This window comes from Salarias fasciatus, chromosome 1 (genome assembly GCF_902148845.1).
Source record: "Salarias fasciatus chromosome 1, fSalaFa1.1, whole genome shotgun sequence".
Classification (NCBI taxonomy): Eukaryota; Metazoa; Chordata; class Actinopteri; order Blenniiformes; family Blenniidae; genus Salarias; species Salarias fasciatus.
This window is the reverse complement of record NC_043745.1, coordinates 29,836,065-29,853,799: the sequence shown is the minus strand read 5'-3', so window position 1 is coordinate 29,853,799 and position 17,735 is coordinate 29,836,065. Positions and strand designations below refer to the sequence as shown.

Genomic DNA, 17,735 nt, shown 5'->3' with positions numbered 1-17,735 from the left:
CTGGAAGCCTGGGGTCAGCTTTCGAAGAATCACTGATAATTGATTTCTTGATTTTAAGATTGTATTTTTGTGTGTGTATATATTTTCTGCAAATAATTAAAATGAAAATAAAGACTACTGGCTGAAACTTTCACAATGTGAAATTTTCGATTTATTTTATTTTTTTAATTTAAGCAATTTAGGGGCAGCGAGTACAATGAAATGGTGAACAATGAACTATGAGGACTTAAACTTTATTAATAGTGAGGCACATTTTCAAAACGATTCCTATAAGGGATAAAATATAAGATCTCTGCACATCTGCAGCATCAGCATCTTGATTTCTTTAAGATGATTACTTCAGTATTCTGTATTTCCTAAAACCAGCATGTTGACAAGCCAGTAATGATCATTGAGCTCAGAGCCTGAGTGAACCTTCTGTGATGGAGTTAAAGATCTCCTGAGTCATGGGAATGTATCCCTGGCCATCCTGCAAGAAGAATAAAGGATTTTCGATGACGGCGGGGTTGAAGCCCTCTTCTGCCAGCTTCATCTTCATCGGTTTGTACGTCCCGGTCACTGCCAGTGCGTCCTGAGGAGAACGAAACGGTCATTTTATGATTAATGGTGGTAGATTATTTAGACACATACAGAATAATTTTGTATTTATACTCAACATGACTTTTTACCTGTAAGCGAATGAAGCGTGGTCTTGCATAGCTTGGAAGGCAGTTTTTGACGTGCTGATAAATTGCTTTTCCATCAAAGTCCATGTTTTCTTTCAGCCTCAGCGCTGCCATCCCAATTCGTCCTTCATGACCTAGGTTTAAAAAAAAAGAAGAAAAAAGCACCTGATTACATGGAAGTCCACAAGCTTTTTTTTTTTTCCAGGCCAACTCGGACTCAAATTGCTCGTGAATGGTAATAAATAGCAGAATCACCTGGCACTTTCACACCATAGACATTAGCCTCCTCCACAGAGTCCAGCATGACCAAATGGTCAGCCACCTCTGTGGTTGCCACATTTTCTCCTTTCCACCTGTATGAGATTACAAAACACACTAAGTAAATAAATAGCTTAACTGCAGTCCTTTGTCCTAGCTCTGGAGCATTTTTTTTTTTTTTAATTTTAATTTAAACACAAAAACCATTAATGCTAGTATTATTTCATTTATGAAGCATGCCTGATTTCCAAGTAATACAAATTTGACCATTGTCTGCAAACAGTAGAATCATAACTTCTACATAAATTAAAGGCAATTACTTTTAAATAAATGCATTGCTTTTCTTGCATCTTAAATTCATTTTCCAGTATTGGAATCAGTCGTACTTTTCAAACTCAGTGGAGCCAAAGTCATCACTGATTATGGCATGTAAAGTATTTCAGCAACACCCACTCACAAGCTTACAAACATCTGATCAATGGAGGCTGTGTGACACAAATGATATGGTTATCTAATCATTTATTTTTGTCCCCACTGTTTGTTTGCTTGCCAAAGTTAATGCACTGACCTGAAAGTGTCTCCAATGCGGTCCTGGAAGTAGACGAAACCCTCTTTGTCGATCCTGAGCAGGTCGCCGCTGTTAAAGTACAGGTCTCCCTTCACAAACACATCTCTCAGCTTCTTCTTCTCTGTCTGCTGCTTATTTTTGGCGTAGCCGGTGAATTCTGTTCCCTTTCCGATCTTTCCTATCAGCAAACCCGTCTCTCCTACGAGCGAAAGCAACAAACACCGCAAAGTTTTCGCAGGAGCTTCAAGTTTAGGAGGGGTCGTCAAACTCTGGAGGGGTTGCCTCACCCACTGGGACTTCCATGCAAAACCCTTTGGAGTCTCTGACTGGTTCCTCTTTCTCGGTGTCATACCTGATGAGGGAATATGGGCAAGTTTTCTGCAAAAGAATTTAAAAAATAAAGCATGTTATTTTTCATCATCAATTGGGATTGGCCCACACAAACAACCACAAGCAAGAGAAATCAGGACGGAACACTGATGAATGAATAATCATTGCAGTCAAAACTCACAAATCATCGACTGCAATGTCGATAAATTGCTGGTGAAGTCTAGACAGAGGTTAACCCTCAGAGAAACTCAACTGAGCAAATGACCAGAATTTGTTGTTTTCTTACTTTGTACAAAAAGTGTTCTTTGCCGATCGCTCCAATTTTTCCAATGTAGTTGACAAAGCCAGCGTTTCCTTCGGTTGCTCCATAGCATTCACAGACACGAATATCCCCAAATCTCTGCAGGAATTCAGCCCACGCGTCTGCCCTGATGCCGTTCCCCACAGCCAGCCGCACTTTGTGATCCCTGTCATTGTCTTTCTGAGTGGGAAAAACACACATGACAAATCACCTCTGTTTAACGTGTATGATAAACGTACTGACCGTTTTATAGATGGAAATGGGACTTTGTGCTGATTTTTACCTTTGGCGTGTTACAGAGATACCGCATAATCTCTCCAATGTATTGAATGACAGTCACATTATGCTTTCTGCAGTCATCCCAAAAGTTGGAGGCAGAGAATTTGCGTCTTAAAACTATAGTGATGCCTACAAATAAAGAGACACCGGCAGTGAAAATACCTGTTGGCACCAACAGCTCAGGGAGTGTTGAAAACTTTATACTTGACTTTAATATTTAAGCACAATACAAACAACACAGCCTGTTATTGGAGGTCATACACTTTACACTTTGTTATCGCCAAGATTCATTTGGGCTTTCAGTTGTGGTTTTTTTCTGTCTTACCCAGGTTTATGGCTCCAGTGAGTCCCATCAGGAAACCAGCGGTGTGGTAAAGTGGCAGGTTAATGTAAACTATGTCATCTGAGCGTACACCGACCATAAACTGCAGGAAGGTCGCCTTCCATATCCTGTCATGGTCGATCACAGCTGCCTTGGGTAGACCTTAAAAGTAAGAAAATCATTAGGATACAATCTATGAGAATTTTGCTTGACTTCTGTCACTCAGACATCTCCGTGAGCAAATTATGAGCCCAGATCAGAGGTCAAGGTCAGATAAACGTGTCAGATTACCTGTGGTTCCAGAGGTGAAGATGTATAATGCAGGACTCTTCAGAGTCAGATTTGCTCTCAGCTGAGGAGAAAGAGGTTCATCTGAAGCGTTGTTGATTTTGTCAGAGAGGCTTTCAATGCCCTCCACATCACAGTGTTCACTGAGGATAAACACTCGGATCCCCTGCTCCTTTAAAGTGGGCAGTATCTCCTCCACGGCTGCTTTCAGGTCTGAAGAGGAGACATCAGAAAACCTGTGAGACCTTAATCCATGTCGGTGCAATGTACATAAAAGAAACCCAAACTTAACAATGTGCTCCTTATTGTATACAAAAGGCATTAAAATAATTAACGATGGTTCTGTGTCAAAATGACAGTGACCAGTGGAATGGGCATCCATCCACATCAACTTTGGAGTCCGTTGTGAAGCAATCCAGCATACACCGAGTGGATTCTACACTGAGGGAGTCTGGACAGTGTTCTACCTCTGGGAAACTGCTGTAGAGTCACAACACTGGAGCACCTGGCTCTCAGGTGACACATTAAAGGTGAATGACTGTGGTCATGCTTGAATTCAGCTTTACCAAGTGTGCATGTCCTTTTATGATTTCACAGAGAACCATCCAATAACTTTTTGATTTTAATGCAATAATTTTACCAGCACTGACTTGCTGCAATTGTGTTTTCATGGTATTTTACCAGCAAAAAATAAGACAGGTTGTCATATTTGCACACTGTGTGTCTATTTGGATAGTTCTCTCAGCTTCTTGCAGAACTGGAGAGCCTTTTCTTTTTAAATGCGTTACATATAAAGAAAGACGGTTCCCCCTGTACCTCTCAAAGTCTGGGACAAAGAGTATAATTGGCCTTGATTGCCAGCTGCTTACTTTTGATTACATATCAGTGACTGGAGACAAAGTAGAACCGTTTTATTCTTTAATATAACTTTTATTTTACTCATCTTAGTGTTATTGTCATTTTGTTATTGTTCTAGTTAATTGGACTATATTTTGCATTTTTTGTGTAAATGGATAAAATGCTGTCTGACGGGTTGTGGTGGGGGTTTGTTTATGCATAAAAATAAAATGCGTTTAGAAACGACAGACTGGAATTCATGGCGATTTTAAAGTCAATACTGTATTGAGAGTAACGCATTTAGAGTAAATTACTATTTGCTGTAAAGCAGTAAAATAACACACACATATTTGACCCGTTCCAAACGGAATAATTGCTAGGAACTTTAACCGCCGCAAACCATTCATAAAAAGTTATCTGAGGTCGAGTGAAGGCATCAGGTCAGGGGCGCCCAGAAGCCTGTCAGTCATACTGTTACCATGGCAACACTGAGACGCACCGGTGAGTTCACCTGTTGATTGGCTGAGAAGTGAAAAGAGGAGGGTTTTCCAGGATAGTACGATGGCTCGCGGGTTATCGATTATTCCCAATCAATGCTTATGTTCTAATAAATCCCAAACAACACAACTAATGGAATAAAGACCAGTGAGCACGTGACTCCCGTCACTTCTCTACAGGTGAATTTGCTCAGTTTTCAGGATTTTAGGCATTAAAAAAAACAAGTGGTGACACATTCTTTTCCTTAGACGACATACTTTTTCAGACGATTCAAAATATATTCGGACCAGTATTAACCTCATTATACTTTTGCCTTTAAATATTCATTGATTATTTTCCTGCACTCGACCAACATATTGTGAAACGGCTCAGAGCGCGCGTGCGGCGCGTTCTCCGGACTCACCGGCCCCAGCCACCAGGACTTTGGCATCGCAGCAGGAGAAGCAGTGCAGCAGGGACTTGGACCGGAGGTTGCAGTTGAGGAGCGCGGCGGTGCACCCCAGCTTGGCGGCGGCCAGCCACAGAAACACGAACATGGGCTCGTTCCCGAGGAGCAGCGCCACCGTGTCGCCGGGCTCCAGGCACCCGGACAGCGCCCTGGCCGCCTTGCTGCTCTCCTTGTCGGCTTGGCTGTAGGAGTAGGAGCTTTCTTCAAACAGCAGGAAGGTTTTGTGAGGGTGGCTGGCCACCTTGTCCAGAAAACAGTCCAAAACGCTGTAAAACTTCTTTCCAATTTGGTTCAAACGCACACCAATACGAATCAGAGTGACTGCGAACTTAAAATCCTCCCAAAAATAAGGGTTAATGAAGTAAAGCACAAGAGGCAAAACTGCCAAAACGGTGAACGCGATAATCAAAGCAGCCATTATTTTGCCGGGGCTTTGTGTCGGAGCAGTGCGGCCGCTGTCAGAGTCCTGGAAGGCCCAACTTTGAATTGAACGCGCAGCCCTGAACTTTGAACAGCTCTCTGTCCTGCGTTAGAGAGCATCAACATGTGTCCTCCGGTTCAGACCGGCTCCCGTTCCGATCGACCACTCCGAGCCGGGAAGGAGCTGACAGGTGGATCGGAGCGGCGGGGGGGTGGGGCAGCTTGTTGTCACTGCTGTTGAAATTCTGATAAGATCGCCAGGGTTTCCGTTATCTTTTATAATCAGATACTGATCATAATGCCCCTCAGGTGCGTCTCTGGAGGTCCATGGGGCAGGAGGCGGGCCTGGGCGGATTCTGCATGATGATTGGATAATGTGTGTAATTGACAATCGACGATCTGGAAACACAAACCACTTCATATCCAAAGATTTTGTCAACATGGGCATGTTCAGGCATTGCCCATGTTAACACCGTTCCACCACTCCACCTCTGCCTCAAGCAGTAGCAGTCTTTTTCTTTAAGCAACTATGAAGCAACATAACATAACACCAGCTGTACTGCTTTAAATAAGAATACAAATGGACAAGGGAGTTTTAAAGACAGTCATCTAAACCTATCAACATATCAAGATAGAATCACTGGGATCCTATTTGGAAAAGAGAAAATTGAAAAAATAGCATTCAGTTGTTGTGATAAGTGTTTTCATTCCTCTCTTAAGTTCTTGAGGGCACTAGTTCAGAACTGTATTTATTTTGGGTGTCAGAAGGCTCATCCTAAAAACATTTTGTTTTTAGAAGTTTCAGCTGTTGTCAGCTGTTGGTATTATTTATTTATTTATTTATTGTTATCAATAAATGAAAACAAATATTCACAATAAATAATAACAAGCAAAGAAAAGCAAATGCCCATCAATATTTTCTTTAAAATAATGCTACGACTATCTACAACTGCTAAGTTATTTCAGTTTTATGCCTCACTACCTGGATAATTTTGAAAAATACACCCCATATTTGGATCAGTTGACTCATACAAATATTTATGGTGAATCATTGGGCAAAACACAGTGGGAAGTCCCAAAAACTTTAAAAACTCATTGTGTGCTATTTTCATTATTCCTGTTTTCCTTTAAAATGTCTCACCTGTCTTGACCGTGTCTCCACACACTTGTCCCTCCTGTGTGTTTCCTCCCTGCTCATCAGATTAGTATCTGATGCATCTCATCTGTCCCCCTCTTCCATGCAAACCTCTCTTCCCGATGTCTCTCTGCATGTCCTCTTTATGACCTCCAGTCCATTCCTTGCAGATCACCAGGTCTGTCACTGGTTCAGTGTGGGGCCTCAAAGAGGTAATCAGTACATTTTGGAATTAATAAATAAATCTGACAGATTTCCTGAACTGAACAACAAGAACTGACTTTGAGAGTTTGTTGTTGTCTGAGAACATTTTTTTCAGACATGAATAAGCTGAATGGGTTTGTATGTAACACAAATGTCAAAGGCTTCAACCCCAGATTAACTTTATTCTCCAAACCCATTTCAAATTATTCTTTCACTCATTTTGTCACTCCAGCCATGTAAAAAGACTTCACCTGAATTTTGAAGAAATACAGCAAATGACAAGTCACATGAGCTGGTGTCCTGCACACCAGGCTCAAGCTCTAACTGCATAACAGGAGTTGCAATTAGGATTTGACTATCTTTAATCTGACTCCGTCTTAAAGGAGAATTTCAACTCTCTGAATGACTTCTATGCTTCTCTTGACGAAGTCACATTTCCAAACCTTGGGGGGACGGCACAGAAAGCACTGCCAGGCTTGACCTATGTGTGTGAGCAGATGTTCCGCATCGTGAACATTACTAAACGTCATCAATAACACTCATAGAGCCAAATTCACAACATTTGAGATTTATCCCAAAAATGGCCACAACAAAACTAACTTCATATTTTTATGCCCAAAAAGGAGAACTGAAATGAAATGGATTGTAAATTGCTCTACCTTGTTAAAAAAAAAAATCACAATTTGCACTGTCACACACTGTCAAATTCACACTTAAGGAGAATTCATAGGCCTCAAACATGGAAGGAAGCTATATAAGAAAACCCTTTTATGAACTGTAAACAAACTGGCTCACATAGTTATCAGTTTGAAGATTAACTACCAAGATTAAGTTTTATTCTCTTTCATAAAAAGTGCAAGAACCTCAGACACAAAGGTCCATTACTTTATAGCTGACTGTCATTTTTGTGAGATAGTCTGAAAGGTTCAACAAATTGGGCACAAGAAAAAAACAACTGTCTTATTGCTATAATGTTTGCTGCTTCTGTCCTATTTGGCATTTTTTGCAAGAGGAGGATTTATCACACAGCGGACACACAAACCGATCAGGACGTCGTACGACTATAAATGATCATTCAACTTCTTGATATGTCAGAAAGTCTAACAGATGTTATTCTCATGAGTGTTGTAAACTGGGTTGACTGAAGCCATAGCAGAGAATGTCGGAGTTGTGTGTGAGCGCCAGCCTGACTCTCAGTCTGCTGACTCTTCTGTATCTTTTTCCATCCTAAAATAAAACCTCCTTGTGTGGCGTCGAAGCTTTGACTCCACATCTGTGGCTCTGTCTCGCAAAATTCCTCAGCAATGAAGAAAATTCCTGAAAGTTTTGGAGCTGTGTAACAGTTTTTATCTGTGAGTGGAGAAGTTATTTGGACAATAAAGATAAGTTTTACAAACATGCAAGAATTTATATGAAGCTCAGACGAAGCTAAAATAATTTGACTCTAATCTTGCATGAAATTAATGATTTCACACTTTTTTTTCAAATATGTTGATGACATTTACAAAAATGTTTCTTGAAGTTCTTTGTGATGTTTCATCATATTATAATTTTTTCTTTGATGCCACTATCAGAATCCAGTGTTCCTTCATTTCAACAACCACACCTGCTACATTTAACATGTGGGCACTCCGCCACTTCATGCCGAAAAGAAACACTTAAATAAATGAAAGGAGCGACTCCACAGATTAGAGACAATACATTAAGTGTATATAAAATTTCAGTAGAAGCCTGAAATAATGAGATCAGTTCAAAAGGGTTAAATATTTTTGATCAAAATTGCTTTCTGGTGTGTTTGCATTTTCTTGTGACTTAGAGTCAGAAAAACAGGACTTTTCAGTCGGTTCAGGTATTTTATGTTCACTTAATTCCCCGTATTGATGAAAAAAAGAATAGTGGCGTCAGTGGTTTATTGAGCTGACATGTTTTGGAGGTGGGGTCACTGTCAGTGAACTGGCTTGGTTGTCTTCTTTTGCTGTGAACAGGTTTTCACACATGAATAAGCTGAACACGAAGCTCCAGGGGAAAGATCAGCTTGTACACATGTATCCAAATGCCAGAGTCTTCAAATCCAGGCTGACTTTATTCTCCAAACCAATTTCAAATGATTAGTTTGTTCATTTTGTCGCTCTTCCCGTGTAGAAAGAGGTCACCTGAAACCGGATGGTATACGCACACAAAGAAACACAAGATGTTGCGCAGGGAGGACTCAGGCATTATTTCTTTGAGTTTGAGAAAAATGAAAAGTCATTTCAGCTGGCGTGGGTCATGGAAGTTTGCCAAACTAGTTTGTGTTTTGTAGATCTGGAGAAGGTCTATGACCGCGTCCAGATGGCTTGAGGAAGGTGTTCAGGGAGAATAGAGAGACAGAACCGCTTCTGTGGGCTAGCAGGTCTGTGTACTTCCAGTGTGAGAGCTGAGTCCAAATACTCAGCGTATAGACGTCTTGTTCAAGGTGGGCACTGTGGTCCACCAAGGTTGAACATAAGATATATTACCAGCCTGACATTGTAATGCAGTCTTGCTCCTCTCGTTGTCGAAATTCACTGGGAAAAAACTTTGAAAGCTTTGCAATGATAAAAAAAAAAATTCTGACTTAAAGACTGTGCTTCCCAAATTCCATCAGCATGTGCAGTGTGCTACCAGGAGAGACAACACATTGGACAAGGTGTACTCAAACATACTGGGCTTCAGCGCTAAGTGGTCACATCTGGGCCAGTCAGACCGCATATCCCTGCTCATCGCACCAGCATACATCCTCTTCAGGAAAAGTGCTCCAACCACATCCAGAACTGTTAAAGCCAGGCCTGATAATGTCTCCCAGCAGCTGCAGCGCTGTCTTCTTCTTCACCCGCTTTGAGGTGCAGCCACATGCGAGGGATGCTCTGAACTCACCAGCCCACAGCAGGTGGACAGGGCGGACAGTGGAGAGGGTTTCTGATTAGAGACTGCACTTCCAAGGGTCCTCAGAAGCAACGACTTTCCCAAAAGACTGCTAATGGCCTTCTATTGATGCTCCATGGAGAGCATCCTGACCTACTGCATGTGTGTTTGGTTTGCCAGCTATAAAACAGCAGATAGGAAGACTCACCATAGTTAACACGGCTCAGAACATCACCAACTGCCCCCTACCTTCCCTTGATCTCGTTGCCTCACAGGAAGGCACAGAACATCGCTGTGGCGTGGTACCGAGCACGGTCACAAGGATGTTCCCGGGTCGAGTCCTTGCTGGAATAGGAGGAATTTCTTTGAGGAGACTGCATGTTCTCCCTGTGCCTGCCTGTGTTTCCTCTCAGTACTCTGATATCCTCTCTGAAATGCGTGCTTGCCATATGATGGATGGCAGCCTGTCCAAAGTGTATGCACTATACCCTAAATTTTATTGTTTAGACAAAATGTTTCTGCCAGTCTAAAATTGATCACTATTATGCAGATATTACTCATGCATAGTTCTAAGCCACGTTGGATGAGAAAATGAAGTTGAAAATCAGTTTGCAACTGTACATCGTTTTTTCTTGAATTATGTATTTGCATCTTCCAAACTGCTAAATTCACTGATGAGCTCATGCAGCAGCTCCTCAATTTATATTCAAACTGTGGCTGTTTGCCTTATTTATTTGTTCATGACATAGTTTCTGGCTATGATTCATGCAGGAGCTATGATGCAGTTGCATGTATATAATTATAGGAAGCAAGTATAGAAGAAGAAGATCTTTGTGTTCCTGTTGTGTCTATTTTAGCTCTGTACGCTAATGTGTTTCACATTTGTGCCAGGTCATTTCTCCTTGTACATCCCTCATATTTTGTATGTCAATGTCTCACACAGCCACACAGAAAACCTGTTTTAATCACATTTAATTACACTGAATAATACAAAACATCAATTGCATTCCTTTGTCGAGTCACAACTTTCCTTGAATTTGCTGTTTTGAAGTTGACTTCAACGCAGTCAGACATCTTTATCCCACTCTGTCTCCAGCAAAGGAATCCTAAGCCAGAAATCTTCACACATTCTTAAGACATTGTTTGCACACAAAAGCAGCAAAGCAGTTCGGTGAGAATGACTAGTAGCATAAAACTGGCCCAGATTTGCAAGAGAAGAAAATAACAGAGGCAAAAGGTATACAATATCTGATATGGACCACATATTTTGAAGTATATATATATAAAAACACTAATTGTTGGGAAATCCAATAAAGACTATGAAAAATATAAACAGAACCTTTTGTACTCAATTTTGTGCTCAATTTTTTTTATCTTTTCACAGTAATAAGCTAATGATAAAAACTTAAAATTGTTCAATGACCTACATAACAGTTGTATACATTCCTTTAAATAAAAAAAAAATATTTTGGAAAAGAAGCATACTGTGGTTTTTGAGTTTTCATGCGGAGGTAGTCTCTATCCTCCTGTTCCCTAGTTAGATGACATTCACATACCAAATTGTACCTTGTCCTCAGAGCTATGGCTTCCAGATGTGTAAGCCACAAGCATGTATAAGCCAGGCCAGAAATGCAGTTCATATTGAGGTTATGGATTAAAGAAAAGTGATGTTCATTTGTTGCTATTGAGCATACTATTTATCTCTGAACAAAGCTGTTTGCAAAGACACTGTGATATACAGCGATGTCAAATCAAAACAATCCACAAATGTTCACTTAGGACATAAAGAAACAATCCGGAAAAAAAGAGGTTTTGATGCCACCTGTAATGATTTGCCTCAGTTTCTTTTTTAATTTCCTCACAAATTTGAAAAAATACTGTGTTAAATTTTGAGTTGCATCAGATGAGACCAACTACAAATAAAATGCACGTTTTGATAATTGCATAAGGTTTTGCCTCTCTTTTACCGACGTGTTTGCTGTTGATTGACAGACAGCAAAAAAAAAAAAAAAAAAAAAAAAAAAGTTCATTACGGTGGGCTTACGACTCCAGAATGAGGCTTTAATTTTCAAAGCTCAATAGAAACTGTCTATTTCTGGCAAGGCTAATGGAAGTAGGACTGCAGGGTACCACGGCGGCGGACATCGGTTGTCCAGCAGTGGAAGCCACCACCCAAGGAGTTGGCATGACGAATGTTCACCTTTATGGTCTTGATACCTGCGTGGGAAGCACACATACACTTTACAAAACTGGGAAACCTGGATCAGAAAGAGGAGAGCTGGAGCATCATTGATTGACTCACCAAGGCTTTCAAACATTTTCTGAATGGTGGTTTCATTGGCGTCAACCATGACACGTTTCTCATCCAACATGAGGACGTTCATGGACAGCCATTTGGAGGACATCCACAGTGGGTGATCTGACAAGAAAGTATATATATATATATATATATATATATATATATTTAGGTAAATGTTTGAATACCTAAAGATATCTATCTTTCATATAATCAGAGACGTTTCTGCTTGAGAACAAACCTTCAGGAATCTGAGGTGTTGGAGGTTTCACAATAGTCCAGCCAGCCTTCTTGAACATGTCAATCTGAGGTGAAGAACAAAGAGCGAGAACATCAGGTGCCGTGGCGTGTCTTCAAAATGAAATGAACACCAGTCGGCTAATGCACCGTACCTGGCGACACGGACGATCGGGGTTTGACAGCACCAAGCCCGGCCCAATGATGTTGAAAGTGGCGTCGATGTGCATGGGGTTCGGGTCCTTGAAGGAGATGATGTGAATGTTGTAGTCAGGGCCCAGATGGCGACGCATCCACTCGATTCCCATGTAGTTTGTAACCTGTAAACAATGATGTGAAGTCAAAGGTCTGAATGGCTAATTAAGGCTGCATTTCCAGTTGAAAACGACAAAAATCTACAGTAGAGCAAATCTGGTGAACAAAGACAAAAAAAATAGTTGAATACAAAGAGGGATTGGTACAATGTTGTCGAATCCTTTGTTTTGAGCACTGGTGCATCATGACCATGGCACTGATCTTTAAATTCCTCAAGTTCAAAGACTTATTTAACTCAAGTTCTAAAAAGTTGTAAAATATTTATATGAAACTTCATCCAAATTACATAAATTTTACCATTATAAAAATTAGTAAAGCTCATTTTTTTTTGCACTTTTAAAAAGATGTTACTTCCTAAAACTGTATTTTATTGAGCGCCCTATGAAGAGTTAAGCTGTTACAGCTTGTGTGGGACGTCAGAGTGAACAACAACACAAGCTGAAAGAACCGTGGGCCAAAGAAAACATATATTGGTGTACAGTCCTGTTGGGTTTCCACGGCTTTGACTCTCTGTTCGCGCACTCGATCCCATAAGCACAAAAATGATTAACATATTATCCTACGTAGCAAAAAAAATGCATCCAACTCAACTGGAACCAGCAAAGATCCACAACATTCAGCCTCTTTAAACAAATTCTAACTGAAACTCGAAGACCGTAAGGAAGCAGACTTCCTAAGAAGTTCATTAATGACAAATAAATAGATCATTTAAAAAAATACAGACACATTCAAAGTTTTGGAGATTGCCGCTGCCTTCGTAATGCACAGTCACAAATGGATTACATATTCACTGATTTGCTTGAAGTCAGATAAAGCTGTGAAGATTGATGAGCCATTCGGTCAGGCAGGTAATCGTACACCGAGATATCACTGACGGTGAGAAGTCCTAAGTTCACTGTTAAAGATATGTGAACGTTCAAAAGGTACAGAAATCACCAGAAGTGCAAGACAAATTGGAGTTTGCCAAAACTATACCTAAATTGCTTTTAGACAGCCCACAGATAAATATCTGGTCCACATTGTTCAGAATTTGAGGCTTGGTTGTTGGTTCAGACTTCAACAAAACCACATCTGCAATTATTTTAAGAAAATACAAGACTGGCTTCATCAAAAGTCCTACAGAGGCCCAATGGTACTGGATTTAATCCGGAACAAGAATCTCTGGAGTTGACTGTTTTGATGCAGGCTATCTAATCCTGAGCTGGTGTGATGCTGCCATCTAGAGGAGAAGATGAATACTGCTAGTTGGGTCATTTCCAAAAATAATCTAGGTCCCAGCTCTGTCAGGTCATAAAGTACAAATGCTGAATATTTGATTGATTCAGTCTGACATGTTTGACAAATTTGAAAAACATTAAAAACAGTCTTTGATCTTGGTCTTCAGAAAATATTAACCATGTCAAAAAAAAAAAAAACAACAACAACAAAAAAACAGTAATAAACACTCAAAAAACACGTTTTCATATTGACAGCATGTTATTTATGACTTCATCTTATCAGTGATTCAGTGCATGTCTCTGCGGGCTTCATACCTGACTCCTCTGGACGAAAAGGTCCTTCCCAGCTCGGATAAAATCTGCAGCATCGAAGCAGGGCTCATACTCTGTGGTCACAAACTTCCCCTCCGCGGCCAACTTGTGTCTGTCCTCCACGGTGCGTATGGGGTAGTCCTGAGAGACAAAACAGTGATTTAAACAACAGCAATCAAGCACGAACGTGTAGTCTCTCGTCACAAATTGGTGTAATAAACTGCAAAGGGCAAAGTACTCCAGTGCTCACATAAACAACCTATACAAGACATTTCACTGAAGGCATGGCTCACTACATGTGCAGCACTGGTGGATGAAGTTGTTCTCATCAGAAATCCCCTCACCTGATCATACAGAGCATCAGCCATGGTGGGTTTCGGAGCAGTGGTCCATTTGGCACCTTTTCTGAAGTACTCCTTGATCAAAGGTCTGTAAGCTCGATACTCAAAGAAACGAGACCTCCAGGCCATCGGAGCCTCAATAATCTCATTTCCCACAACCATAAGGATGTCTCTAGGCATGGCTGCATACATTCCTGCAGAAGATTCAACAATACAGATTCACGTCATGGAGAATACTTCATGAAACCCAATAGTTTTTACCATCAGACAACAACATTTTACAGAACATTATTTGTGCATGTTGTGTTTTTACCTGTAGATGTAAAGTCAGGAGTTTTGTACTGCAGAGACCAGTCGATGGGCTCTGGCCTCCTCACTGTGACACCTTCATGACGCAGAATATTGCACATTTCATCAATCTCAGCAACAGCTTTTTTTAAGTGGTCCGCAGGAAAAGACTGGCCCCCATACTTCTGGTAGAAGGCCCAATACTTCTCATATGTGTTAGCCTGTTCACAACACGACAACCTGCAGTTAGTCTGACTGTCTCACACTTACAATTCCAGCGGTTTTACAAAACTTTCACGCTGTGTCACGACTTACTTTCACTTCCACAGTGAATGGAGGCACCTGGGCGTTTTCAGCTCGGCCCACAATCACCTCCTCAAGAGGGTCCCATTCATTGTGGCTGCAGACAGGGCATTCCTGCTGCACTGGCTCAGTAACATGTTCCTCTTCAACTGCATGACGGGTCTGTGCAGCTGCTGCACTGGAAGAGCTCTCAAAAGCCCTCTGCACCCAGCCAGTGACTGACCGACCGATCTGAGGAGGGAGAAAGTTACTTTTTGAAACACAAATGGCAGTTTTGTGCTGGGAAAAACAATTGCAGGGGAGATTCAAATAATCAAACCTGATACACTCTTTTTTTTTTTTTCAAGGATAGACTGTAGATTATGAGTTGCTGTGTAGAATTTGGATGATTTTCGTTTTTTTTTTAAAGTTCCCAGTAAGTTGGAAAGGAAGCCATGAGGTGAAATCAGAGGTGATATGGTCAGATCCTCGCCTCCAGGCAGCTCAGATACAGCAAGATTACATGACAGTAATCAGGATGCAGTGTAGGGGTGTCAGCTGATTAGATAGGATTTAGTGAGAAGTGACCGCAGTAGTTTGCTGCCAATGTACACGTGTTATTACGCGTTATCTGGCTCAGGACCAGCTCTGGGAGCGCATCTGTGGCCCGCAGCTGCTCAGTCACTCAGGGACCCCCCAACCCACCCCCGGAAAAAAAGAAAAAGATCTCTCCACCATCAAGAAAAGCAAGTCAACCAAGCATTGTCTTCGCAATTAAGGTGTGTGCATTTCTTTTTCAATCCAATATTTTGAATTTCACCCTCCTGCAGACTTCTGCAGTGCAGTCAATTTGCTCAAATCAACGAATAAATCAATACATCTCAGCTGAGATGCGAACGAGTGAAGACAACGTTTTCTTTATTCACATGTGCCTTTTTTTCCCCCCTCTCTCTTTTCTTTTTCTTACAAAAAAAGCAAAAAAAAAAAAGAAATACTTGTTTCTAAATTAACAAAGAGGTTAAAAAGAGAGACAGAGACAGAAGATAAATAAAAGATGAAACCACCGTGATACCAACCATGGCTCCGATCAGATGGGCAGCCTCGGCCCCCCTGCTACCTCCTCTCAGACATCTGACTCGCAGCATTGTCCAATGTAATAGTGAGTGTGTCAGTGAAAATCACGCGGCCGCGCAGGGTCCACCTCTCGGTCTGCTCATCAATGAAGACGCCTCAGCCCTCCGCCGGGCTTTATAGCGGCGCTCCTACGTGCCTGGAAGACCATTGGTCGCCTTCGCGTTGTGGAGCAACGTGACTTGAGAAAAAGCATTTCTGAAACACAATCCCTTATGCCAGCAAATTCTTATCAACTGGGGCAGCAGCATTAAGTTTCCAAGGACAACATCTGCACCTCGATGGCACAGTCAATTCAGAGAGCGGATTGTTTTATCCTGCAGAGACACTTGGAAGTTGTTACTTTTGCAAGTGACATTTAGAGAAGCAAACTGGAGGACAAGTCACTATTGTGTATTTTTTTCTTCTTCTGCATAAATGAAAAATGATTATCTGCAAAAACTGAACCTTTGAAAAAAAAAAGTTGTTTATGCAATGTAAAAGTTTTTTTTTCAACAATAATCTCACTCTTTGTATCACTCTTTTCTTTGCTCACAATAGAAAAAAAATAGTAAAAAATGAGTTTAAACAGGCACCAATAAAGAGTTCCTTTGAGTTGGTGTCACAGTATTTTCACATCTTTATTGAATTATTTTAAAGATTGCAACTATGCACCATTTTCCAATCAATCTGGAAAACAGAAAAAGAGGTTGAAAGGAAGATAGTGACATAATCAAGGCGATAGAGACAGCCATGTGCATGCTGTGACACCACATGCTTCGCTGGACTGTGCTCACAAGGGTTTCACAACCCACAGACCTCAATCACCGCTGATATTACTTTGCCCTCTAAAACAATTTCTGCCTCATGTGAGTCAAAAATACATTCAGTTCTCACCAGTATCTTCTTCGGTGGTTGCAAAGATCCTTAAAAGGATCTGGTTTTTATTATTATTATTATTATTATTGGAAAATAAAAGCTATACTTGTCATTTCATGACCACATGAGGGGAAGAAAAATATCTGTCCAAGCAGATGAAGACGGAGCTGAGGTGCAACACAAAAACCTCCAGAAATCTCTGCAGGCCGCCTGGCAACTTCACAAGGATGATAAGATTCAGCATAACTTTGATTATTCTCACACTTTGGCTGTGCTGCAAATGAAACAAAGTTATGTTATTCAATGGGATTATATTTATTACTCATTGGAGATATCTGGGGCACTTGTATATTTCCATTTTTCTGGGCCCTGTGCCCAGCTAATCTAATTGTTTTACTGCTCCAACTTTATTGGGCCAATAAAAACATGCTGTCATGTTGTACATCTGAAGCATGCACCTCATCGAAAATTTCTTTGAAGTCCATTAGTGATTTTCTGCTTTGGTCACATATGCCACCCAACATTAAAGTAAGTCAGACAGCACATAACAAAAGTAAAATGCTGAACTAGAACGACACGAGGTTTGATTCTTAGATTTCATTTGGTATTTCCTGTTGCGGAGTGATTTAATCAAACCCCATTGAACACCTGCTGATCTCAGCATAAATGGGAAATCGTGACTTTTCCATGTCATGTAAATTTAACCAAATCTTTCAGTCTGTGTGTTTGATTTGAAGTTATGACTCAGATTCTCTTCCTAGTCAAAAGTCTCATCCGTTTTTGTTTGTACGCAAATATAGCATTGCATGTGCACACGTTTCAGCTTCAAACAGTAGAAACTCCTGAGTTCATCAGCACCCTCTTTTAATCAACTTTCAGTCAGACCCCTCAATTTCATTACCATCTATCACTGTGAGCTGCCTGCCAGACCCCACTGAGTAATGCTTACATTTTGAAGTGACACACACTCACACACACACACACACAACAGCACACCAATACAAACACACAGAAATTGTTAT

General features: G+C 40.9%; 2 protein-coding genes across 2 annotated transcripts; both read right to left on the bottom strand.

Annotated features, from left to right (window-relative positions):
* Positions 1 to 256: 256 nt before the first annotated feature.
* On the bottom strand, positions 257 to 5,212 carry LOC115392240 (very long-chain acyl-CoA synthetase-like). The gene is made up of 10 exons (XM_030096808.1): positions 4,750 to 5,212; positions 3,015 to 3,224; positions 2,727 to 2,885; positions 2,406 to 2,530; positions 2,108 to 2,302; positions 1,779 to 1,869; positions 1,492 to 1,690; positions 921 to 1,018; positions 669 to 799; positions 257 to 571 (listed from the first exon to the last, which is right to left on the bottom strand). The coding sequence occupies exons 1-10, from the start codon at positions 5,210 to 5,212 to the stop codon at positions 398 to 400; spliced, it is 1,845 nt and encodes a 614-aa protein (XP_029952668.1). The 3' UTR covers positions 257 to 397.
* A 5,306-nt stretch (positions 5,213 to 10,518) lies between these two features.
* On the bottom strand, positions 10,519 to 15,927 carry gatm (glycine amidinotransferase (L-arginine:glycine amidinotransferase)). The gene is made up of 9 exons (XM_030096829.1): positions 15,801 to 15,927; positions 14,758 to 14,976; positions 14,468 to 14,663; positions 14,158 to 14,348; positions 13,817 to 13,954; positions 12,125 to 12,289; positions 11,974 to 12,037; positions 11,739 to 11,855; positions 10,519 to 11,653 (listed from the first exon to the last, which is right to left on the bottom strand). Exons 1-9 carry the CDS (start codon positions 15,867 to 15,869, stop codon positions 11,541 to 11,543), a joined length of 1,272 nt encoding a protein of 423 aa, XP_029952689.1. The 5' UTR covers positions 15,870 to 15,927; the 3' UTR covers positions 10,519 to 11,540.
* Positions 15,928 to 17,735: the final 1,808 nt, after the last annotated feature.